The sequence below is a fragment of the Ursus americanus genome, chromosome 14 (genome assembly GCF_024610735.1).
Source record: "Ursus americanus isolate L20-20 chromosome 14, mUrsAme1.1.p, whole genome shotgun sequence".
In the NCBI taxonomy this organism is placed as follows: Eukaryota; Metazoa; Chordata; class Mammalia; order Carnivora; family Ursidae; genus Ursus; species Ursus americanus.
This window is the reverse complement of record NC_142140.1, coordinates 2810197-2835633: the sequence shown is the minus strand read 5'-3', so window position 1 is coordinate 2835633 and position 25437 is coordinate 2810197. Positions and strand designations below refer to the sequence as shown.

At 48.3% G+C, this 25437-nt stretch overlaps 1 protein-coding gene and 1 non-coding gene across 3 annotated transcripts; both read left to right on the top strand.

Moving 5' to 3' along the window:
- Window positions 1-25374, top strand: COPG1 (coat protein complex I subunit gamma 1). 2 transcript variants are annotated; one of them, XM_087866732.1, is made up of 24 exons: window positions 1-157; window positions 1085-1137; window positions 1586-1666; window positions 1924-1995; window positions 2105-2184; window positions 3967-4042; window positions 4313-4405; window positions 4798-4884; window positions 6415-6572; window positions 6660-6793; window positions 7884-7951; window positions 8197-8385; window positions 9282-9377; window positions 11853-12096; window positions 13318-13393; window positions 14794-14897; window positions 15370-15495; window positions 15787-15873; window positions 18848-18990; window positions 19521-19692; window positions 20408-20505; window positions 22345-22483; window positions 22809-22907; window positions 24892-25374. In XM_087866732.1, the coding sequence occupies exons 1-24, from the start codon at window positions 121-123 to the stop codon at window positions 25020-25022; spliced, it is 2643 nt and encodes an 880-aa protein (XP_087722858.1). In that variant the 5' UTR covers window positions 1-120; the 3' UTR covers window positions 25023-25374. The 2 variants fall into 2 exon arrangements, with proteins under 2 accessions (XP_087722858.1, XP_045668305.2); XM_045812349.2 differs by having other exon boundaries at window positions 2-157; window positions 15805-15873.
- LOC123802076 (U6 spliceosomal RNA) lies at window positions 3154-3257 on the top strand. Its single transcript, XR_006782425.1, has one exon. It is a non-coding gene; the product is annotated as a U6 spliceosomal RNA (small nuclear RNA).
- Window positions 25375-25437: the final 63 nt, after the last annotated feature.

The window sequence follows — 25437 nt, the reverse complement described above, 5'->3', positions numbered from 1 at the left end:
GCAGAGCGCAGGGCGACGTGGCCGGCCGGAAGTTGCCTGTGCGGAACCGCCGCCGGATCGCCGCTGCTTACCGCACGGGTCTCTCGCAGGGCTGCTGAGTTGCGCCCCGCTGGCATCACCATGCTGAAGAAATTCGACAAGAAAGACGAGGAATCGGGTGAGGGGGCGTAGGCTTGGAGAAGGTTGGACCCTAGCGCAGGCTCTCTGCACACCCTCCTCGGAGCCCTCCTTCCGGGCCTCTGCCTAGACCTGAAGCCGAGACCCAGTGAGGGACAGGGGTTGTGCCAAGGTCCGCAGCTGGTTAGTGGCAGGCCTCGGAGAGCCCGAGCATGCTCCACTACCCCATCTCGTGAGCTCGGACCACGATTCGCGGAGTGACCTTGGGCGGGTCATGCGCCTCTGTGGGTCTCAGTTTCCCCAGCTGTCAGGGGGAGGGGCCCGGCCAGATGCATCATTGTGACTTTATCCGTGAGACATCTTGGGATTCGCCGAGGCTGCGCTGCTGCTGGCCAGATGGGCGTAATCTGTGGAGCCGGTGTTCTGTGACTGAGAACCCTCTTCCTTTCCTTTATAAAGCAAACATTTATTGAGCGCTTATGGTATGCCAGGCACTGCATTGCGCTCTGAGACTGCAGTAGAATCAATGAGACACTCAGTGCCTGAGCTGGAAATAATACGTCACAGGCACAGTGGAGAAGATAGACACCAGCCGGATAATGACATATGTATTTAATTACACATGTGACATTTGCTGTAAAGAAATCCTAGTCACTAGGAGATGGTGGTCCCCACACATTGTAGGGACTCAGTTAAGTACAAGTTGCATAAATGAATGCAAGGCAAGACGCTATGAGAGGCACAGAAGGACTGTGCTAGGGCTGCTGGGTGACAAAGTGGTTTGGGGTAGAGGGAGCTCCCTGCAGGAGAGTGGTAGGATCTATATGCAGGTTGTAGAGCTTTGATTGCCATTCTGGAGTAATTTGAACTCGACTAGGTAGACAGTAGTGATATCTTTTCCTTCTCTGTGTCTGGAAGGTTTGCAGTTTAGGCTTACAACCTAGACTCAGTCTTCTCTGTTCTCTAGGTGGAGGCTCCAACCCATTCCAGCATCTTGAGAAGAGTGCAGTACTCCAGGAGGCAAGTGTCATTTGCCATCTTTCATCCTAAGTGTTCACAATCAATGTGTGCAAAATACTAACACATTCAAAGCGGTGGTTTAAAGAACAGTAAGGGAGAAAACCTGTTCATGGAAAGACAGGAAAACTTCGTTCCTGGAGAGACTTCATTATGCTTGCATTTGTTGTTGTTGTTCTCTGTCTCTGTTTCTAGGTAACAAGTGTTCACTAAGCATCTGTTAGTAAGTCAGTACATCCCTAACTGATATTTAGGGAAGATTTGAGGAGTTGTTAATAGATGAATTAAGGAAAAAGCAAACTAAAAACTGTTCCCTTGTGAAAATAAGCTTATTCAGGCAAATGTATTTATTTACCCTGGGACTTCTCAGACCTTGAATGTGCTTGAGGGCAGTCAGTGGGAGGGAAATAAACTAGGCAAGAAGGCAGTGTTCTTGGTTGCTTCTTTTTAGGCCCGTGTATTTAATGAAACTCCCATCAACCCTCGAAAATGTGCCCACATCCTCACCAAGATCCTTTACCTCATAAACCAGGTAAGAGGATGGAGCTTGGGGGTGGGGAAAATGGTGCTGGGGGTTATTGGGAGGGTTGCTAAGTCAGATAGCCCTTAGGGTTTTGACAGCTCCTGTGTGGTTGTCATCCAGCTCTGGGTCCCCTCAGTGTCTAACTCTGATGTGTTGCCCTCGATGGAGCCTCTACAGGGTCTGGGGATCTGGCCTGGGCTGATGTGGCAGGAAGAGCCTTCTGGCTTCTCTGTCCCAGGCTGTGATTTCTTTTTTGATTAAAACAGGGGGAGCACCTAGGGACCACCGAAGCAACCGAGGCCTTCTTTGCCATGACCAAACTCTTTCAGTCCAATGATGTAAGTGCCCTCAGTCAGTATGGTCTACCTCTATGTGGATTGGAGTTTTCCTAGTCTTGGCCCTCATGCTGAGCCGAGGGTGATAGTGCTTTTCCTATTTCTTTCCCAGCCCACACTCCGTCGAATGTGCTACTTGACCATCAAGGAGATGTCTTCTATCGCTGAGGATGTTATTATCGTTACCAGCAGGTGAGTCTTGGGTCTACGGATGGCTCCTTTGATGGATGCCATTGCCACAGAGGCCGTTTTTTCTCATGTGTATCAGGCAGTGAGATTTTGTTTGACATAATGCCAGGCACCCTTTCCTCTTTTGTCTCCCTCATCTTTCAGTTATTGCTGCCCACCACATGGCAGACTCTAGAGTGTACACTTTAGCTTTTAATTCTCTGGCCTTACTGTAGGCACAAAGCTCTCCTTGCCTCGATTCCTCTCAGTCAACTGAACCAGCCTGGAACTTTCACAAAGACTTTAGTGAGTACCAGGAGAGAACACAAGAAAAATAGACATGGAGGGTGCAGGGGGTATACAGACAGGCTCACTTACCAAGTACTGGTTTCTGCTTTAGAATGAATTACTCAGGGGACAGATGTGACTAAAATATAATCCCTGTCCTTAAGAACTACGGCTCAGTTCTCTTATTCTTGCCACACTTTGGGGGTGGAGGGGGATGTCGTACATTCCATTGTAGTTTCGTTCAGAAAATATTTATTGAATGTCCACCCATCCCTGTGTATAGCTCTGGGAATATATCACCAAATAAGACCAACATGAGCTCTGCAGCCCCAGAATTGATGGTGAAATAGCCAGGCACACAGGCGTTAAGATATAATAGAGTTTGGGGCACCTGAGTGGTGCTGCCTTTGGCTCAGGGCTTGATCCCAGCGTACTGGGATCAAGCCCCACATCAGGCTCCTCTGCTAGGAGTCTGCTTCTTCCTCTCCCACTGCCCCTGCTTGGGTTCCCTCTCTCGCTGGCTGTCTCTGTCAAATAAATAAATAAAATCTTTAAAAAAAAAAAAAAGATATAATAGAGTTTATCATGGGAAGTATGATAGACTGTGAGAACAGACCAGAAGGATATACAACTTGAATTTGGATTAGGAAAGGTCTCCTAGACCTGTCTGAGTAAAGTCCTGAAGGATGAGTAAGAAATAGGACAGTGCTTGCTTTGGCAGAACATATACTAAAATTGGAATACAAAGAAGATTAGCATGGCCCCTGCTCAAGGATGACTGGCAAATTTGTGAAGCGTTCCATACTTTTCCAAAAGAAAGAAAGAACCCACTGAGAACAAATCTCTTCCAAAAACTCTTATTAAAAAAGACAGGAAGGGAGGGGGGGTGGGAGGAAGGAAGAGAGAGATAAGGGCGCCTGGGTGGCTCAGTCGGTTAAGTGTCTACCTTCAGCTCAGGTCTGGGATCGAGCCCCACATCAGGCTCTCTGCTCAGTGGAGAGTCTCCTTCTCCCTCTCCATCTGCCCCCCCACCTGTGCTTTCTCTCACACTTGTACTCTCTCTCTCAAATAAACAAATAAAATCTTTAAAAAAAAAAAAAAAAGGAAAGAGATAGAAATTTAGATAGATAGATAGCAGGACAGAGGTGGAGGGGGCCAGGAATGCTCCAGGCTGAGGGAATAACATATACAAAGACCTGGAGAGGAGAGATCATGGCCTATTTGGGGACTTCTCTGTTAAGAAGTTTATACTTGATGGTAATGGGCAGTAGGAAGCCTTGGGAATGTTTTAATCCAAGCCAGAGAGTGACCTGGTCGTTTCGAGTTTTATAAAACTCTCTCTTGCAGTGTGGCTTGTGCCCAGGAAGGAGTAAGAATACAGTGAGAGCACTGGTTAGGAGACTCGTATAGTAGTTCAGGCAGCGTGGTGACCAGAGCTGGGGAAGAGTGGATGGGGACATGTGCCTGGGAAGGGCCAGCTGATCTCCTGTGTGTGGACGATGCCTTCCCCTTCCACAGCCTGACAAAGGACATGACTGGGAAAGAAGACAACTACCGGGGCCCGGCTGTGCGTGCCCTCTGCCAGATTACTGACGTGAGTCTCCTGCCCCCATCAAGCAGCCATTCTCCTTCCCTGCTTCTTGCCAAGGCTCAGTCATGATCCTCCTTCACATGCATTTGGTTGTCCTGTGTCTCCTGGGCAAAGCACTGAGCCAGGCGATGCGGGGGTGCGGGTGGGGTGCAGGAACACCAGAAACAGGTTTGCTTCCTTCTTGCCCTCGCTCTTCCCACCCATCACCTGCGCTCCTGACGGTCACCAAGGATTGATTGGGTCCCCTCCTGCCCCCACTCATTGTCCCCACAGAGCACCATGCTGCAGGCTATCGAGCGCTACATGAAACAGGCCATCGTGGACAAGGTGCCCAGTGTCTCCAGCTCTGCCCTGGTGTCTTCCCTGGTGTGTAGCTAGGGACCCTGGGGGGCTGAGCAGCAGATTGGGAAACTGAGGAAAAATCAGAGTTGCTTTTCAGTAGGAAAAAAAGTGTTTCTGTATCCCCAGATCTGAGAGTCCCACCTGCTTTCTTAGTGAAGCGTGCTGGGGAACTCTTGATCCATCCTTTGGGGTGACAGATTGTTGGAATTTGGGTCTGGTGGGAGATCTGCCACCAGGGCAGAGAGTGAGGGTAGGAGCTATCCTTGTGCAGTGTCTCACAAAAGCAGCACAACGGAGAGGCTCTGGGCTGTGCTTGAGGGAGGACCCAGAGCTGGACTGACCTGTGAGCTGGGGCCAGGAGGTATGATGGCAGAGCATCCTGCCTGCCGCGTCTTAATGTGCTCTGTTGCCCATAGCACCTGCTGAAGTGCAGCTTTGACGTGGTCAAGCGCTGGGTGAATGAGGCCCAGGAGGCGGCATCCAGTGATAACATCATGGTCCAGGTGAGGTGTGAGCAGAGCAATGATATTTACAATTCTTAGGCAGATGACATGGCACTAGCCAGTCAGAATGGGCACTCACCATGGAGATCCTGGTGGTCCCTAGCAGGAGCAGGTTTTACTCTTTTGTCATTGGATTGTGGGGAGACTTGGGCGTCTGGGAAAAGAGTCCAGGGTAACACTTGGGAAGGTTTAAGTTAGAGGCTGCTTACCAGCTGGTAATATCCAAGTATTTGATAACCAGCATTTTGGGGTATGGGAGGTAGCAAACGTGTCCCAGGCAGGCAGAGGGCCTTTGCCAAGCTGCCTTTGTTAGTGATGCATATAAATACTTCGGTGGGGCTTTCAGCTACTTAACTCTTTTTCAGTGACCTAAGCCAGGATTTCCCTTTACCTTTGTGAGTCTCAGCTTCCTTGTATGTAAAATGGGAACGAAAGTTTCTGCCTCAAAAAGCTGTGAGGATAATATGAGACAGCATCTAGAACATCCGAATATCTGCCTTCTGCTCAGGTTATGATCCCAGGTGATCAAGCCTCACATCAGGCTCCCCACTCTGCTTCTTCCTCTGCCCTTCCCCCGGTCATGCTCCCTCTCCCTCTCTCTCAAATAAATAAATAAATAAATAAATAAATAAATAAATAAATAAATAAAATCTTTAAACAAAAAACAAAACAACAACAACAAAAAAACCCATCTGATCTATTGGGTACCTGTAGGTGCTTCCTGTGTGTTTATCTCTTTTCTTTCTTCTCACCCCTTGTGCTGACCTTACCTCTCCTCTCCTCTCCTCTCCTCTCCTCTCCTCTCCTCTCCTCTCCTCTCCTCTCCTCTCCTCTCCTCTCCTCTCCTCTCTAGGGCCAGCTGTGGCCCCTCAAAATACTTCCCAGGGTCAGAGACTCCCACGGTTGCATGACTTAGCCTTTGAATGCCATTCTGGTAAAGAAACAGAGCAGGGGGATAGGAAGTAACTCTGTGCACCCTACATCTCCAGAAGGGGAGTCCCTTGACTTTGGGCACTCCAGACCTAGCTTTGCCAGCACCGGCCATGAGTCCTTGGACAAGTCAGTGGGACTACAGACACCTACCTTCAGGGGCGTTGTAAGGTTTAACACTGTAAGGTCTCATGGGAAGTGTGCCGCACGCCACCCTTACCACACATGTCCATGCTTGGGGCCTGGCTCGCACTTTATCTTTCTTGTTGAAAGTCACCGCGTCCCATTCTTTCATCTCTGTGGCGTCTGTTGTCCCCTCCACATCTGTCCTCATGCTGCCTGTTAGGACCCTTGCCAAAATCGGGGGCAGGAGCTAGATTACAGATACACTCACGTGGTTTATTGAACATTGTGCCAGAGGCGACCCGTACAGAGCATCTGGGGAGATTGTCACAGCCACTCTGAGGTAGCTACTGTGATGCCCACCTTAGAAACGAGAAGGCTGAAGCCCAGAGGGATGGAGTGGCCTGCCTAGGGCCACTCAGCCAGGAGACCTGAGCTTCACACGCCTGTGCTCTGCCATGGTCCCCTGTCCTCTAGTACCATGCTCTGGGGCTCCTGTACCACGTGCGTAAAAACGACCGCCTGGCTGTCAATAAGATGATCAGCAAGTTCACCCGGCATGGCCTCAAGTCTCCCTTTGCCTACTGCATGATGATCCGGGTGGCCAGCAAGCAGCTGGAGGAGGAGGACGGCAGGTAATGACTCTTGTCTCCCCTGGCCAGCTGATGCCTCGTTCAGTGCTGGGCCAGCCCCAACTTCTTGCCACCCGTGTTCTTTTGTAGCCGTGACAGCCCACTGTTCGACTTCATTGAGAGCTGTTTGCGCAACAAGCACGAGATGGTGGTGTACGAAGCCGCCTCGGCCATCGTCAATCTGCCAGGCTGCAGCGCCAAAGAGCTGGCGCCGGCTGTGTCAGGTTACCGACATCCTTCGCCCCAGCCCCACACGTTCATGCCCACTGGGAGCTAGGCCCAGGGCTGAGGGTTGGGGAAAAGAAAGAAAAAGCCCTCCGGCGGCCACAGTGTAGTGTTAAGAAAAGGATTCGGGATCTAGTGAGTACGTGTCGGTGCCAGGCACTGTACCAGGCTCTCTCTCAAGCATTATTTCTGGGATAGGGTACTTTCAGTTCCATTGTACTGTTCATTAAAGAGCCTGGGGCTCTGGTAAGAGGCAGAGGTGGGGTTCAGATCCACTCTGCTGCCTGTCGGGCTGGCCAGCCATGGCAAGAGGGCCTGGCAGAAGAACCCGAGATTTAGAAAACCAGTACATGCTCCGCAGGGGCCAAGCTGTCTCAGACAAAGGAGAAAGCAATTCAGAGGGGTCACTCAGTGTCACTCAGACACTGGAGCCCGATGGCCTGGGTTGGAGGCCTGGCTTCCTGACAGCCAAGGCACAGGGAGGGATATGCTGCCTGACGTGCCACCACGTAGGCTAGGAACCAGGGCAGTTGGTGAAGCCAGGACTGAGGTAATTCTGCTGGTTTCCGTTCATGCCCAGGAGAGAGGAGTGCAGTTCTCCTTCACAGGGGTAAAGGGCTCAGGCTTCAGGTGCAGGCAGTCCTGGATTTCAATCCTGGTTCTGCCATTTACTACAGCTAGTCTAGAGTTACGTTCGCAGCTTTACCGCTGCGTGCCTCAATCTCTGTATCTGTTAAACGGGGATCATAGTAAGAGCTGCTTCGTGAGGTGGGGAGAACTCAATGAGACGAGGCACAGCGGCTCCTTCGCACAATGCCTGCTACGCGGCAGGTGCTCAGTAAGCAGCAGCCGTCACTCACGACACCCGCTGGCTCTCACGAGCCTATTAAAGTCTGTCTGCTCGTGAGCTCTCTTCCTTGGTCGTGGTGAGGCTGCCAGCAGGGCAATGAGCACAGGGTTTGGGTCTGAACAGCGTCCTAGCCCTGGCGTGCCCTCCGTGCCCTGTCCTGCCCTTCTCCTGGAGGCCTGGGCTGTCCCAGCTGCTGAACAGCGAGGGCAGCCTGGCACGTGGCATCTGTCTCCCCACAGTGCTCCAGCTTTTCTGCAGCTCACCCAAGGCCGCTCTCCGCTACGCTGCTGTCCGCACCCTCAATAAGGTAAGGGTTTAGGGGTGGGCAGAATGGGGGACTGGCCTTTTGAGAGGGTCAGGGAGGTGGCCTGATCCAGCTGGAGGTATGTCGTGCCCCCTGACCTGAGTTGCAGCAGGTGTGGTGCTGGTCACAGTTGCTTGCTACCAGATAGTGAGATGGGCTCATGCAAAGGACCTCTGACCAGGCCCGAGCCATCCAGGGGAATAACTGAAATTCCTTTTTATCTCTTTTCTCTCTGTCCTCCCAAACAGGTGGCCATGAAGCACCCGTCCGCAGTGACGGCCTGCAATCTGGACCTGGAGAACCTGGTGACGGACTCAAACCGCAGCATCGCCACACTGGCCATCACCACGCTCCTCAAGACTGGCAGCGAGAGCAGCATCGACCGCCTGATGAAGCAGATCTCGTCCTTCATGTCGGAGATCTCGGATGAGTTTAAGGTACCTGGGCGTGCCTGGAACACCCACCGTCCCCAGAGTGAGGAAGATACTCTGTGCCTGCTCCCCCACGTTCCCCAGCCCAGGCCAGGATCGACCTGGGGGCTGGTCAGGCTTGAGGACGTGGTGGAGAGGGGGTGGCACGTCACCCTTCACAGGGCTCAGCCTTGGGAGATGTGCACATCCTGCTTGGGGTCTTTGTCCATATTGTTCCTTTGTGAGGCCAGTTGGCAGGGCACAGAGTGAAGACGGAGGGAGCAAATGTCAGAGATTTCTCATTTTCTGGTGTGAGCTGATGGTGGTGCTGTTGATCAGTTTGGGGAAGGAGGGACAGTTAGGTCCTGGGTGAGGAGAGCGAGAAGGTAATGATGGTGATTGCAGACATGCTGAGTTTGAGGTGCCTGGTGGACATTTGGAAACACTGGTCTTGAGCTCAGACAAAGGTTTGGGAGTGAGTGGCATAGAAGAGGTAGGTAAAACCACACGAGGGGGTCAGACTGCTTAAGCGATAGTTTGCAAAGGGAAGAGGGCCAAGGCCAGAGTACCCAGGGAGGAGTGAGAACAGCTGATGGGTGAGATCGTGGGGGTGGAGGTGGGAGGAGAAGCAGGACAGGTGGGATGGAGAGGGGCCTGTGGACTTAGCTTGAGGTCTGAGAAAAGCAGAGTTTAGGGGACCCAGAGTCTGGATTTGGGGCTGTTGGGACTGGTGTGCATGCCACCCTAGTTGGATGGGCTGGGGATCATGTGCTCCCTGAGGGTAGAGATGGAGTTCCTCTCTCCTTGCCGTCTAGGTCCACGGCCTGGCCGGGCCTAAGAAAAGACTCCGTTGGCACTTAGTGAACTAAGTAACTTGACCCTCGTAGCAGGGGCTGCTGCTCACGCATGTCTGTTTGACTCAGGTGGTGGTGGTCCAGGCCATCAGTGCCCTGTGTCAGAAGTACCCTCGCAAACACGCTGTGCTCATGAACTTCCTGTTCACCATGCTGCGGGAAGAGGTAAGAGCAGGCATTTGGGGCGTGACAGGTCTCATTCAGGGAGTGATCTGGCTGCTAGCTCCATGCTCAGTTTGGAGCCAAGATCCTCTTCTTGGGGGGTACCCAGATCAACCCATTAACCAGGTGGATTTCCTGGTGCCTGCGGCCATTTATACTCCTCACGGACCGCAGTATAAACATTCACCAATTCCTAGTCATTAAAGTAATAACCAGTGACTCACCAACCTAGCTTTAAAGACGCAGCAGATGCCCTGTGGCGATGCTTGTGCCAGAGTCAGAAAACCTGTGTTCTTCACTGGCGTCTAGTATAGAAATTTTCTGGGCCATTCCAGGGGCTCCAGGGTTGGTTCCTTCTGAAATTGATGCTCATAATGTGACATTAGGTTATGGTTTTGTTTCTGATGTGTTTTAGTGATTGACTTACACTGCCTTCCTTGGTGTCTCAACAAAACCAATTAATTCAGAGGAGCAGAAGTGAAGGGTTTTAGAGTAGATTTGGTCCCCAGATATCTGGTGCCCCTTTGCCCCAGCCCAGAGTGGCCCTTGGACCAAGGCAGGTGAGGATCCCTTGCCTGGGGTGTCTTTGGGCTCCTGAGATATTAGAGGGGAGGCGGGTGCTAATACCTAGGGATCCCTCAGCTAATGGGTCCAGGACTTTAGAGACACTACACAGCGTACACAATCTTGTAATCCACATAACAGGCCTTGTCACCAGACGTCATTTTCTCCCTTTAAAAATCAGGGATCTGAGACTCAGAGAGGTGAAGTGACCTGCCTGTGGTCACCTGCCCAGTAAGTATCTGAGCCAAGATCTGAACTGAGATGTATCTGGCTCCAGACTCTGTGGTTTTCTCCCAGACTTCCTTTCCTCCCAGAAAAATTCATGGTTTCAAATAACAGTTAAGTGTAAGACCTTCACTCATTAGAGTGCAGCTGTCAGATGCTGAGACCTTGTCTTCTAGAAATGGGTCTGTTGCTCGTGCCCAGGGGTGTGTCATTCTCTGGTCAGAGCAGCTTCCTGCAAAGCCTCACTGAAGTTACTCTGAGCTTCTTGCTGCCCCCCATGCTGCTTGGCTGGCTGTAAAACTGATCCTGAAAATAGTGTTTGAAGGTTTACAGTGCGCCTGCTCACATAACAGCCTCACTGAAGTACAAATAGCATCTTACTTACTCTTCACAATGACCTGTGAAGTAAGTACACTGAGGTCCTTATTATGAAGGTGCCTGAGGTTCGGACAAGGAAAGTGACTCACAGCCATAAAACAAACTAATCTGAGAACAGGGGCCAGATTTGACCCGCAACCAAGTTTTTACTTGCATTGTACAAAGTTTTAAACATTTCAAGTTAGTGGCCATTATTTGCAAATCAGGAAAACAGCCACCAACACCGGCGCAACGGATTTCTGGTTTCTCCTACAAAATTCGGAAGATCTGGCCACACCGGGTTGAGTGGCGATTTCCCTCTTTAGGTGCGATGGGCACCGTCCAGTGCCTCACCCCTCCCATCCACTCCACTTCTGTTGCCACATTACATGCCTGGCACCCACGGGCATCTCACCACCTCTGTCATTAGAGTCTGTAAGTCGCAGAGCACAGATTTGGTCTGGGGTCTTCTGGTTCTCTCCTGCCCTGTTCTGTTTTGGGTTGTTGTTTTTTTTTTTCCATTGTGGTAAAATACACATGACAAAATTTACCATCTTAACCTGTAAAGTGTCTAGTTCAATAGAGTTAAATATATTGATATTGTTGCAGAGCTCATTTCCATAACGTTTTCATCTTATAAAACTGAAACTCTGTGCCTAATAAACAATAACTTTCTATTTCCCTCTGCAGTCCCCAGAAACCGCCCTTCTTTCTGTCTCTATAAATTTGATTACTCTACATATTTCACTTAAGTAGAATCCTGCATTATTTGTTTTTTTGTGAGTGGCTTATTTCACTTGGCATAAATGTCATTGAGTTTCACCCGTGTTGTAGGACATCTGAGAATTTCCTTCCCTTTATGGCTGAATAATCCATGTTATGGATAAGACCACATTTTATTCATCCATTCGTCCATTGATGGACACTGGTTGCTTCCACCTTTCGGTGATTATGAATAATGCTGCTATGAATGTGGGTGTACAGCTGTCTTTTCGAGACCCTGCTTTCTGTTCTTTCGAGTATATACCCTGAAGCAGAAGTGCCAGATCATATGGTAATTCTGTTTTCTAAAATTTTCTGAGGAACCCCTGTACTGTTTTCCATAGCATCTGTACCAGTCTGCCTTTTACTTCAAAGTTGGGAAGGAAAGTGAGACCCAAAATGTTTCTGTTAAACTACCTACTATTAGAACTGGAAGGGCACCAGTGAACATTCAGTCCACGCCTTATGTTTTACACAAAAAATAAGATAGAGTCCCTGGTCCTGGTTAGGTGCTGGGCCTCACAGAGCAGCCTCCTTGCTGAACTCACCCCCCCCCCACCCCGGCTGCAGGGCGGCTTTGAGTACAAGCGGGCCATCGTGGACTGCATCATCAGCATCATTGAGGAGAACACGGAGAGCAAGGAGACCGGGCTGTCGCACCTGTGCGAGTTCATTGAGGACTGCGAGTTCACCGTGCTGGCCACCCGCATCCTGCATCTTCTAGGCCAGGAGGGGCCCAAGACCAACAACCCCTCCAAGTACATCCGCTTCATATATAACCGCGTGGTCTTGGAGCATGAGGAGGTCCGGGCAGGTGGGTCTGAGCCAGTGCTGAATGGGGGCTCTTAACTGCTTCTTGAGCGGATGACCTGCCAAAGGGAGCTGAGCCCAGCCCACGGGTACTCTTGTGTTCTTGCCTCACAAGCTCGGTGGTGTGTAACATTGTGGGAAGGACCTTAGATGAGCGGGTGTCACCCAGTTGAATGGTTCTTTAGCTGTCTGATTTGTGTTGCTGACTTTTGGTTTTTAATGTTCACTACTTGTTAGTGTTTAACTTTCTTTTCTTTCTTGTTTTTTTTGTTTGTCTTGTTTTGGTTAGCTTTTTTTTTTAATGGTAGCTTTATCGAGATACAATTCACATACTGGAAAATTCACTTTTTTTTTTAAGAGAGGGAGCATGGGACACCTGGGTGGCTTAGTCGGCTAAGCATCTGCCTTCGGCTCAGATCATGATCCCAGGGTCCCAGGATTGAGTCCCTCATCGGGCTCCCTGCTGAGCAAGGAGCCTGCTTCCCCCTCGGCCTGCCATCTTCCTGCTTGTGCTCTCTCACTCACTTGCTCTCTTTCTCTGACAAATAAATAAAATCTTATTAAAAATTTTTAAAAAGGGAGGGGAGCAGAGGGAGAGAGAGAAACTTAAGCAGGCTCCGTACCCAGTGCAGAGCCTTATGCAAGGCTCGATCTCACAGCCCTGAGATCATGACCTGAGCCAAAATCAAGAGTTGGATGCTTAACCAACTGAACCACCCAAGTGCCCCAAAACCACACTCTTAAATGAGTGTACAACTCAATGTGTAACTGTCATATTCTTAATTTTATTTTAAATCTTCTTTTCTTCTCATGCCCCCACTGGACAGATTTTTCTTGTTTCAGCAATTGATATTCATTAAGAATAGTTCATTTTCTCATTTATATTAATCCAAAGGCTAATAACTGTGAGTTGAGGCCATTTGGATACAGAAGCTGAGCAGCCTATATGTGGCTGGCTTCTGTGGCCTCTTCGTAGTCAATGCTGAAATGGCTCCTGGAACCTAAGAATGGGGCTGCCTTTTCCCTGACATGGATGAGGGAGCTGAGGCCCAATGGAGGTCCACCCAGGGCCACTCATTGCATTAGTGGCAGGTTTGGGCCTCCATGCTCGGGACTGCTTGGCTCTGGGGCTCTTCTGCTCAGAGACCCATTCTAAGCACTGTAAGTGTCCAAGCTATGAGCTGTCACGTACATTGGGTAAATCATGTTTGCTTCATAAATACAGGTGCTGTGAGTGCTCTGGCCAAGTTTGGAGCCCAGAATGAAGAGATGTTACCCAGTATCTTGGTGTTGCTGAAGAGGTGAGTCTAAGCCAGAGGTCCCTGAGGGATGACAGTGTTCTCTGGGGGAGAGAAGTTATACAAGTATGGATTGTAGCAAAAAAAAAAACAAAAATAGAAAGCATAGAAAAGCATGAAAAACAGTATCATGCAAAAATCCCGTGACCATTGTTGAGTTCTTTTTTTTTTTTTTGAGTTATTTTCTTTTAAAACAGCTTTACTGACATATATTTCACAAGCCATAAAGTTCATCAATTAAAATGTATAATGTGGTGGTTTTTAGTATATTCACAGAGCTGTTGTAACCATAACCATAATCTGAGTTTAAAACATTTTTTTTTAAAGATTTTATTTATTTATTAGAGAGAGAGAGAGTGAGACAGAGCACAAGTGGGGAGGAGAAGGAGAACCAGGGTTCCATGCAGGGTTCAATCCCAGGACCCCGAGATCATGACCCAAGCCAAAGGCAGCTGCTTAACTGACTGAGCCACCCAGGCACCCCAGTTTAAAAAATTTTTATCATCCCTAATAGAAACCCTATATCCATGGTGCTTACAGGGCAGAGTAAATGTCTGTTGGGTTGGGGCAGTCTTCGCAGTGTGGGTGTGTGTTCCCATCATTAAGACCCTTTGGTTCCTGTGGTTTTCTTGCCATGTGTGAAGTTTGATGAGGCTGTTTTCAGCTGTGCCTACTTGGCTCTTGTGCTGGTTAGCTGGTGAGGGTGGAGAGAGAAAGAAAAAAAACCCTATATCCATTACTGGTCACTTTCCCTTCCCCCAAACTCCCCCACCCAGCCCTAGATAACCACTAATCTACTTTCTGTCTCTATGGATTTGCCGGTTTGGGTCCTTTCATAGAAATGCAATCATATAATCTGTGGTCTCTCATGTGTTTGGCTTCCTCATGATGTTTTTTTCAAGGCTCATCCAGGCTGTAACATGTCCCAGTACTTCATTCCTTTTTATAGCCAAAGAATTCATTGTACGGGTAGACCACATTTTAGCTATTCACCAATTGACAGACATTTGGGTTGTTTCTACTTTTTGGCTCTTGCAAGTAATGCTGTTGTGGACATTCATGTACAAGTTTTTGTGGGCCTATGTCGTCAGTTCTCATGAGGATACGTCCAGGAGGGGAATTTTGGGGTCATATTAAATTATTTTTGACATATGCCACTGGATATAGGAAATTGCCTCCTTCACTGGGTGGACTTTAGGGAGAGCGCCCGGGGACTATGAATATGGCCACCCCTAGGTAGACTATTACAGGCTCTTCTGTGCATTTGATGCCTGGATCGCACATCTGGGGACTGCGCTTTAAGAGACTTGCTTCCTTTGACTACCTTCTGCTGAAGCCCTGCAGCATCCCTCCTGCCATCCCTGGGGGGCCCCCGTCAGGAGTACTGTGTGTTCTGGCTGCAGGTGTGTGATGGATGATGACAATGAAGTAAGGGACCGAGCCACATTCTATCTCAATGTCCTGGAGCAGAAGCAGAAGGCCCTCAATGCAGGCTATATCCTAAATGGTGAGTCTCCCTGGGTGTCTTTGACTTGGTCCCGCCAGGGCTGTGGCCCTTCTCACCACTCCAGAGCAGGCGCACCCTCCCTGGGTAGAGGAAGTCTGAGGCAAGACATTTTCAGCTTGACTTTCATGGCAACTTCATGGCATCACTGTAACCTCAGGAGACCTAGAATCTTGCGGTTCACACCAATGTGGGTAGAAACAGCTCAGTGAATTGAAACACTAGTCATTAATAAAAGCCTCTCTTTGCATAGTACTCTGCTCTCTATAAATCACTTTCTTATATACATTTAACCCCATACCAGCCCTGTGAAGGAGGATGTAGATGAGAGAGTGGAGCCCCAGAGGGTTAAGTGGTTTTCTCAGTGGTCTAGGGTCATACAACCTAGACCCCAGGGCCTCAGTCTTTTGTGGGGGATTCCGGGTGCTCGTTCTGTCATGTGTTCAGGCAGTATCTCTCTCCCACTGGCTTCTAGGTCTGACCGTTTCCATCCCTGGTCTGGAGAGAGCTCTGCAACAGTACACTCTAGAACCATCAGAAAAACCTTTTGACCTCAAGTCTGTGCCCCTGGCCACCACGCCAATGGCAGAGCAGAGAACAGGTAAGTAATACCTGTGGTTTTGGAGGCCTTCAGATCCAGGCCTCTGTTGGAAGGTCTGCATGGGCCGTGAAGCCACTAAACCTAGCCACAATGGGGGGCTTATACCAAGAGGATGGAATAATCCTTTCTGTATCTGGCTCCAGGAAATGGAGACACATTCACACTCTGTTTCTCACGTGTTCTGTACTCTTGCATGCTTACACTCTCAGAGGGGTTGGAAGTAATAATCCCTAAGTAACAGCTCTGTGGTCAATACCACACTGCCCCATTACTGGCATTGTTGGTCACCAGGTATGTTTGCTCCTGCAGAAAGCACCCCCATCACAGTTGCCAAGCAGCCTGAGAAAGTGGCAGCCACCCGGCAAGAGATCTTCCAGGGTGAGTAGCAGTGCTTGGTGGAGCTCTCAGGACCTGGGCTTGGTCTCCTCAGCTTTAGGGTAGTTGCTCTCCTCAGGGGAATTAGTAAAGACTCGATCAACCACAGTTTTTTGTTTTGTTTTGTTTTGTTTTGTTTTTTGTTTTAAGATTTTATTCATTCATTTGAGAGAGAGTGAGCAGTGGGGAAGGGCAGAGGGAGAGGGAGAAGCAGACTCCCTGCTGAGCAGGAAGCCTGATATGGGACTTGATCCCAGGACCCCTGGGATCATGACCTGAGCCTAAGGCAGACGCTTAACCAGCTGAGCCACTCACGTGCCCCTCAGTGACAGTTCTTACTCTTGAATGAGAGTACTTTAGACAGCACATTTGACCGGAGAGTACTTTAGACAGCACCTTTGACCCTCAGGTGGAAGTTATTCGGTCCATTTAGTATTGGAGGAATTAGAAGTTCAGAGAGAGAAAGTGATGTGTGTAAGGTTGCACAGCAAGAAAGTAGAGGGGCTGGAATTAAGATTCACATTAAACTGGCTCAGAGCTGCCACTCAGCCTTGGTTCTGAGGGTTCGGGTCCCTGGAGCTCAGGCTGGTGTCAGTGTCAGATTCAGTACAGTTGGGGTCCAAAGACCCTAGTACTTTTTCTTGGGTTCCAGAGGCGTTCAGTCCACATTGTCTGGAAAGATTTTGTTTAGGTATTTATCTGTCCCTCTGATCTTGTATCTTTTTAAGGGCAGAGGCTGTGTGTCTAACTGTCAGACCATAGTATCTACTAAATTCCCGCATTCAAGGACTAACACATGCCCCTCTTCCTTCTTGAAGGATCTGCTGTGCTCATCACTTCTACTCCAGCTCTTCTGTCTTCTCTTAACTAGTCGTGTCCTTTTATATGCTCCATTATAGCTTTTAGCACAGTGCCTTTCTTTCTCATGGTGAGTTCCCAATTATTGTTGAATTAAATTAAATCTCCCCCCCATTCCATTCCATTCCATTCGAGAATCCTGTCTTCTGTCATCTTTCAAATTCAGCAACACTAGGATCTGGAGCTAACTGGGATCACTGTAACACAAAACTTTTCCTTCTGTATTACCTTGTCCTTGCTGTTACCACAAATCACCGTAAACTTAAGTGGCTTAGCACAACACCAATTTATTATCTTACAATCTGAGGGCAGAAGTCCAGAATGGGTTTCACTGCATTGGCAGTGCTGAGCTCCCTCTGGAGGCTCTAGGGGAGAATCGTGTCTTTGCTTTTTCTAGTTTCTAGAGGCCTCCTCTATTCCTCTCCTGGTGACCCCTTCCTCCGCCTTCACAGCCAGCAGTGTGGCCTCTTCAAATCTGACTCTGAGCCTTCTGCCGCCTCCTTTTAAGGATCCTTAAGATTACATTGGGCCCACCAGATAATCCAGGATAATCTCCCCATCTCAAGATCCAGCTTAATCGTATCTGCAGAGTCGCTTTTACCATGTGATACAACGTATTCGCAGGTCCTGGGAGTTAGTTTGTGCACATCTTGGGGCCACCATTCTGCCACACCTTTGAAGGAAGACTCTTCCTAAGTCTCTTAAAGGGTATCAATTTCATCTTTAAACGATCTTCCAAAGCCTGACATTTATTGCATTTAGCTTCACAACAGTCCTGTAAACGAGATTATTGTATCTATTTTATTGGTGAAGAATTGGAAACTCAGAGGCATTAACTGATAGCTTCTAGCAGAATCCCCCAGGGTAGTTAAGTGTCAGGTCTAGAAACCTGGTGCCCGGTGAAATAAATTCCCATAGAGAAGCACAATGGTGCCTGATGATCATGATGGCCCAGAAGTGCCCACTGGTATCTAAGCTGGCTCTTTCTGGGCTTTTTACTGCCTACACGTTCGTCAGATACGGTCCTTTGGGTGGCAGAGGGCTGAAGCAGTCACAGAAAGCAAAATAATAATAATAATAATAATAGTAATAATAATGATGATGATGTGTACTTTCTGTCTCTATCCATGAAACATGAATTGAGTACCTACTAAGTTCAGGACAAAATATCAGCTCCCTGCCCCCAGGGCACGTTCCTGTCCTTACAGAGTTCAGTTTAATTGGGAAGACAAGTTAAAAATCTTAGAGCAGTGGTCTTCAAATCAGTGTACATCAGAATCATCTGAGAAAATTTCTTAGAAATGTAGATTCCCGAGTCCCAAATCCAGAGATTCTGATAGAGCTTATTTAGGATGGGCCGGGAATCTGAGTTTTTAACAATCCCCCGCCCGCAGGTAATTCTGAGACCGGTGATCTATGACCGTAGTTTGAGAAACGCAGCCCCTGCCATCGAATAGGGAAGAGGGCAGTAGGCATAGCCATCATAGGTGGACATTGTGTGCAGACTGCTGCCAGAGGTCTCCTTCACCTGGATGGGCCAGGGTGGGGGCCTGTGGGCCAGAGCACGCAGCCCAGTGCTGGAACCTGGCTTTGGGGTGTAGGAATAGGCCTTACCAGGTCCCCACAGACCACTTGAAGTAGGGTTTTCTGCAAGTCTGAATCTGAAACCTCTCCTTACTGGCCATTTATCTTAACTGACAAATGTATAGGACCAGTTTGTTCTTTTCCTGTTTCTGTGGCTGTAACATCACTCATCTCATCTTTAGAGTTTTCCTTTTAAAAATCTTTGCTGAGCTTCTAAAGCTGTAGGAGTTTCCAAGTGTATTAGGCCTAGGCCATTGGGGTCTCCCAGTCAGTTTTCTGTGGCCGAGGTCTTTTGTGAGACAGAGGGGAAGAGAATATATTCATGGTGGGTGGTACAACTTGAGGAAAGTTAGCAAGAGGAGAAAACGCATTGGTATATTTGGGAAATAGCGAGTACCTTGTTGTTGTATATACATATTCATTCATCTCAGTAAGGTGAAAGACCTGGAAAATTGGCCATGGGTGTTTATTAGAAACCATCGCGGTTGGTCTGGGAACTGAAAGGCTGAGTGAATTTGTGGCCTATGGCTTTCAGAGCAGTTGGCGGCGGTGCCAGAGTTTCATGGGCTGGGGCCCCTCTTCAAGTCCTCGCCTGAGCCTGTGGCCCTCACTGAATCAGAGACCGAGTATGTCATCCGCTGCACCAAACACACCTTCACTGACCACATGGTGTTCCAGGTGAGCAAGGAAGGCTGAGGCCCTGCTGGGGCTCGGGACTAGGGAGTGGTCCCAAGTGTGATGGGTCCTGTAGGGTCCCACACCGAGTTGGTCAGGAGCCCAACGTGATGATAGGTTCTGTCACCAGCTGGTATGTATCTTGCAGCATTTTTTGTTTGTTTGTTTGCTTTAATATTTCATTTATTTATGTGACAGAGTGAGAGGGGGAACCCAAGCAGGGGGAGTTGGAGAGGGAGAAGCAGGTTTCTCGCTGAGCAGGGAGCCCATTGCGGAGCTCGATCCCGGGACCTCCGGATCATGACCTGAGCCGAAGGCAGACACCTAATGACTGAGCCACCCAGGCGCCCCTGTATCTTGCAGCCTTGACCCAGGACTTCTCTGGCTCCTGTGTGTCAGCATGGCAACAGGGAGCCTGTGTAAGGGTACTGGGAGAGGAGTCATGGGGTGAGTTAGGACCTCCGGGCTCTTCCTCTACAGTAGGGCTTGGACCTAGAGTAGCGTCTAAGCAACCCCTCTCCTCCCTGGTCCAGTTTGACTGCACAAACACACTGAACGACCAGACCTTGGAGAATGTCACAGTGCAGATGGAGCCCACTGAAGCCTACGAGGTGCTGTGTTACGTGCCTGCCCGAAGCCTACCCTACAACCAGCCTGGGACCTGCTACACATTGGTGGCATTGCCCAAGGAAGACCCTACAGCCGGTGAGTCCCTCTCCAGGAACAACCCTGGCCTTGTGGGAGCCCTTGGGATCCAGATGGGGTGGGCTGGTTGTGTACCAGCCGTTTGTCTCCTATGAGAGCTTCAACTCCTTGATTTCAGTCTTGAGAAGAAGAAGAAAGGCTGAGTCCTGGAAACTTGTCATACATCGTCCCATTTCACCCTCATAGAAGACCTAGGGGGATGAGCACTGCTCTTTCTATTCCTAGATGAGAAAACTGAGACTTAGGGTAAATGAGTCACCTAAGTTCATGTGGCTGGTAAGAGGCAGAACCCAGGTCTCTCTGGTCCTCAACCAGAGGCTCTTTCAATTCACCATGAGAGTACAAAGACAGGCACAAAGACTGAAAACACCCCAACTCCACTCCTTCCAAGGGATCCACCAGCGTCTTTTTCCAGGCTGTGGACAGTGGACATTTGACTGTGGTACAGGCTTAGCCATCCTGTAGCACCTCTGCTCTTCCTGGTTCTTCTTCACTCTGAGGGGGCTCCTCAGACCCATGTCTTGACTCTTTTGCCCTTCCACGAGGTGGTATCTTCTGTTCAGATCTGTGGGGTTGGGTGGCTACTTGTGGGATTGCTGCTACTGATAATATAACAGAGGCCTGCGGAGCAGACCGTGGCCACCTGCCCTGTGGAGGAGCTCATCCCCTGCAGTGGCTAGGGACATCCTGACCACGCAGGCTCTCTTCCCTGCAGTGGCCTGCACATTCAGCTGCATGATGAAGTTCACTGTCAAGGACTGTGACCCCACCACTGGGGAGACCGATGACGAAGGCTACGAAGATGAATATGTGGTAAGAAGCTAGTGTCAGGAGGCTCAATTTTGTGCCTGAGGCTGCAGAGCAACCCCCTTCAGAAGCTAACAACTAGACTTGAAGCTGCTTTTTGCTGTTTTTGGGTCTTTGAAAGAAAGTTTTTTTTAAACTTAACAAGAATATATGCTTTAAAAAAGAAAACTTGGGAAATACAAAAACCAAGTATGAACAAACAGGAAAACATTACTCATAATCCTTGGGAGTTATGTGGGGGGGGGTGGGGAGGAGTTATATAATTGAGGTCATTCTGGACATTATATATCTTGCTGTTTCCACTTACAACCATAGTGTATTTTCCTGCGTGATTATAAATACTTCATAAACAAAGTTTTTAAGGACTTTAAAATACTCTGGCATATAGAGATAACTCACTTGACCTTTATCCCCTCAATGTTGGGCATTTGGGCTTCCAAATTTCACTGTGAAGGCTGCATTAAGTATCCCTTCGGGTACAAATTTTTGTCTGCATTTCAGATTATTTCCTTAGGATAGATTCCTGGAAGTAGAAAAACTGAATCGAAGGATAAGCATGACATTAAGACGGATTCCTGTTGTCAGATTGCTTTCTAGAGAAGTTGGATCGGTTTGCATGTGTTGAGTGGTCCTTGCACGCACTCAAAGGACTTCTAATTCCACTTTTCTGAGCTTGGAAGGAGCTGAGTACGGGATCGCTCTGGGGTTTGACCGAGGGGCAGTGGCTCAGTGCCATCTGAGGGCAGACGATTATACTCAGCCTGGGGATGCAGATTGTTCAAGCTCCTCGTGACTAGAGGGACAGTTACTGTGGAATACAACTGATATTCACCATTGTCACAGTGGAGCCATTGTTGAGGGGACCTCCCTAAGCCAGCAGTGACCCTAAGATCAGGAATTGCCCTAGTGGGCACCTGGGTGGCTCAGTCAGTTAAGTGTCTGCCTTCGTTTCGGGTCATGATCCCCGGGTCCTCGGATCGAGCTTCACATGGGGCTCCCTGCTCAGCGAGGAGTTTGCTTCTCCCTCTCTCTCTGCCTCTCCCCCAGCTTGTGAACTCTCTCTCTCTCCCAAATAAATAAAATCTTTAAAAAAAAAAAAAAAAAAAAGGAATTGCTCAGCGAGGAGTTTGCTTCTCCCTCTCTCTCTGCCTCTCCCCCAGCTTGTGAACTCTGTCTCTCTCCCAAATAAATAAATAAAATCTTAAAAAAAAAAAAAAAAAAGGAATTGCCCTAGGACCAAGTGAGCTCCTTGGGAGAACTGACCCTGAGGCATTGCTTCTGCTGTGGGAGCTGAGTCCTACTTAGGCACACCTTAAACATCCCCAAGAGTAGGGGCTCAGTGAAGATCTGGTGGGTGAATGAATGGGGAACCTTTATGTGCTCTCAGTCCAAGGTGGGGGGTATTACTGTGTGTCAGGTTCAGGGAGGACACAGATGGAGGTGGGGGTCTAGAATATGTCCAGGCTCAGAGAATACAACTGAGGCAGAGGGTGGGATCTGCTGAGTCAGGAGTGATAGAGCCATAGGAGGCAGACCTTCTGGATCCTTGAGGCACTGAGTCTAGGCAGGCTTCAGAAGGGATGTGATCTTGCAGCTGACATCCTCAGGTGAGTACTTGGGTCAGGGCATTTCTATTGAAAGGACACCACTTAGCTGTATGCACTTGAAAGACAGATATCCAGGTTACTGTATGTCCCCAGAGCCGAGCACAGTGTTCAGAGCCTAGCTAGCACCTGCTGAATGCGTTGCAGAAAGGGATGAGCAGTGAGTTCAGAGCAGAGGTGTGCGAAGCAGGAACTCATTCCCCTGGAGGTGTTTGCCTAACTTCCACCCCCATCTCCCCAGCTGGAAGATCTGGAAGTCACCGTTGCTGATCACATACAAAAGGTCATGAAGCTGAACTTCGAAGCAGCCTGGGATGAGGTAGGGGATGAGTTTGAGAAGGAGGAAACATTCACCTTGTCTACCATCAAGACACTTGAAGGTAAAAATCCTTGTCTGCTATTGAAATGTGTCCTCTCCTTTCACCCCTGCCGGCCTTTGCCCTCCAGAGATCCAGGGCCCTGTCAAGAGCACATACTTCAGATGCCACATGAAAAGCTCGCTAGAGGAGCGCCCGGCTGGCTCAGTGGAAGAGCCTGCAACTCTTGATCTTGGGGTCAAGAGTTTGAGCCCCACGTTGGGTGTAGAGATTACAAAATAAATAAGCCAAAAAAGCCCCTTAGGGCAGGCTTAGGGAATGGGGGCGTGGTGGTGACACAAAGGGGAAAGGAGATGTGGCTTAATGATGCTGGGATTTCTCCCTACAGAGGCTGTGGGCAATATCGTGAAATTCCTGGGAATGCACCCTTGTGAGAGGTCAGACAAAGTGCCAGACAACAAGAACACCCACACGTTGCTCCTGGCTGGTAAGCAGCATTTCTAGGTGGGAAGTGCCGGTGTCGCTCACAGCCTGGATGCCACTGCATCCTGGGTTGAGGGCTCCCACTGGGAACACAGGAATTCAAATTCACAGCATTGAAAATTCACAAAGTAAAAAAAGACCAGCAGTGAAATATCCTCCGACTTGCTGCCTGTCATCTAGTTCCGTTCTGACAGGCGACCGGCACTGCTATTACAAACAATGCTGGTATAGCCTTCCAGTGATTTTATGGAGATGAACTCTAACATGCACACATTTCCCTATTTTAACTCAAATGTTTATGTGTAAATGGTATATACATTGTTTTGTACTTCAGTCTTCACTTGACAAATCTTTCCTATGCCTGGCTGGCTCAGTTGGTAGAGCATGGGACTCTTGATCTCAGGGTCGTGAGTTTGAGCCCCACGTGGGGGTGGAGATTACATTAAAAATAAATTGAAGAATACATAGAGTTTCCTCTTTTTCTAATTGTGGTAAAATGTACATAATGTAAAATGTACCATTTTGAGCCCCAGTATACAGCTCAGTGGCGTTAAGTATATTTGCATTATTGTGCAGTTATCAACACTGTTCCTTCTCCAGGACTTTTTTTATCATCCCAGAGTGAATCCTCATACTTTCCTGTAGCTTCCTTGTATTTCATTGTATGGGTGTACCATATTTTATAGAACCAGCCTGTATTGATGAACATTTAGATTGTTCTAGGCTTTTGCTCTTACAAACAAGGCTACAGTAAATAATCACTACATGTGTATATATACACATACTTTATTTTGCATGTATGCCCTAAGGCTATCTATAGGATAAATTAACCAAGGCATTATTAAGTCAAAGTGCATTTCTCATTTTGATAAAATTTCCAGTTGTCTTCCATAGGAACTGTATACCTTTCCTTCCACACTGTGGACAACATCGTGTATTATCAGTGTAATATAGTAATCGGTAATATACACTGTATATTATCAAATCATTATCAAATGATCTTTGCCAGCCTGGGTGGAAAATGGTATCTTAGTGTAGTTTTTATTTTGCATTTCTTATATATTGAATGATGTTAAGCTTCTTCCCAGATATGTGTGCCATTTGTATTTCTTTTTCTCTGAATTATTTCCATATCCTTTATCTAATTTTCTACTGGTTGGTCTTTTCTAATAGGAATGGGATTTTAAGAAGTCAACATGGAAATTTCCAAACTTACACAAAAATTGAATAGTACAGTGAACCCTCACGTGCTCATCCTCTAGCTGCAACAACTAACAGCATCTATACCACCACTCACTCTAACTCCCCACCCCAGGTTATTTTAAAGAAAATTCCAGATATAGCAGTTTGTATGTAAATGTCTCTGTATGTTTCTCTAAAAGATAATAGCGCTTTCTTTAAACCGGTAGGGGTAATACAGTTGTCACACCTAAAATTGAACAAAAGGAGATGGGAGGGTTTTTTGGGTTTTTTTTTTTTTTTCCCTGAGTGTTTATAAACACGGTTGGGAGGCAGCTCTGCTTCAGTGCCCTTCTTACAGCTGATAGACCCCAAGCGGATGTTTCTGGCCACACTGAAGCAGTCCCCTGGGTCTTGCAGACACCTGCAGTGCAGTTTTATCATGGAGGGGCTGTCCCTACATCTGTGCTCTTAGATTTAGCCAACATGCGTGAGAGCCTCTGTGTTCCCAGGTAGAAGCTTTGTATGTTCATCAATTCATTTGCACGTGGCAAAGCTTTAAAAAAAAAAAAAAAAGGCTAGTGTAATTATCTTCTCTACTTTGTAGTTGAGAATACTGTTGCTCAGAGAAGTAAAATGACTTGCACAAGATCTCACTTAGGGATTTCAGACCAGCTCCCCTGCTTCCAGGCCCATTCCCATTTCAGTACACCACAGCTGCCTTGATCAGTTGCTGTAAATGCCACCCTCAACCTACCCTCTGCCGCTTACTTCTTCCTTACACACCTGTACTTCTGTCTTCCCTCTAGGTGTGTTCCGGGGTGGTCATGACATCTTGGTGCGCTCCCGACTGCTGCTTTTGGACACTGTAACAATGCAGGTGACAGCCAGAAGTTCAGAGGAGCTGCCAGTAGACATCATCTTGGCGTCTGTGGGCTAAGGGGCCAGGCTGCATGAGCCCTACTCCTACCCTATTCCCCTCAACACTACGCAGAAGTCACGCCTTCATCCTGAATCCAGTGGAAACTCCTTCCCAAGCCTCTGTATCAAAAACAATTAGAAATCACTGAAAAAAAAATTTTTTTTTAATTTAACCCTTGCCCCAGGATGGCCAGGGGGTAACCTTTTTTTCTTTTTTTAAATAGGGGATGATTTTAGCTTGTTCCAGCAGAACCTGCTGCCGTGTCAGGGTAGGGACATCGAAAATGAATAAAATGCTCACACCTCCTCTTGAATTTATCCCCAAGAAAACCATCTTATCCATATAAATAAATCAGCATGTATTTATTGAATGCCTGCTACTTCTGCAGACTCATGTTTAAGGGCTCCACTTTCCACTTCCCCCTTCTGAGCCC

Excerpts from the sequence above, each read along its gene's own strand:
- COPG1 (XM_087866732.1), top strand. The coding sequence starts at position 121 with ATGCTGAAGAAATTCGACAAGAAAGACGAGGAATCGG. Across the intron at positions 1,996-2,104 it reads AACTCTTTCAGTCCAATGAT|CCCACACTCCGTCGAATGTG; the intron begins GTAAGTGCCCTC and ends TTTCTTTCCCAG. Across the intron at positions 14,898-15,369 it reads TGCAGGCTATATCCTAAATG|GTCTGACCGTTTCCATCCCT; the intron begins GTGAGTCTCCCT and ends ACTGGCTTCTAG.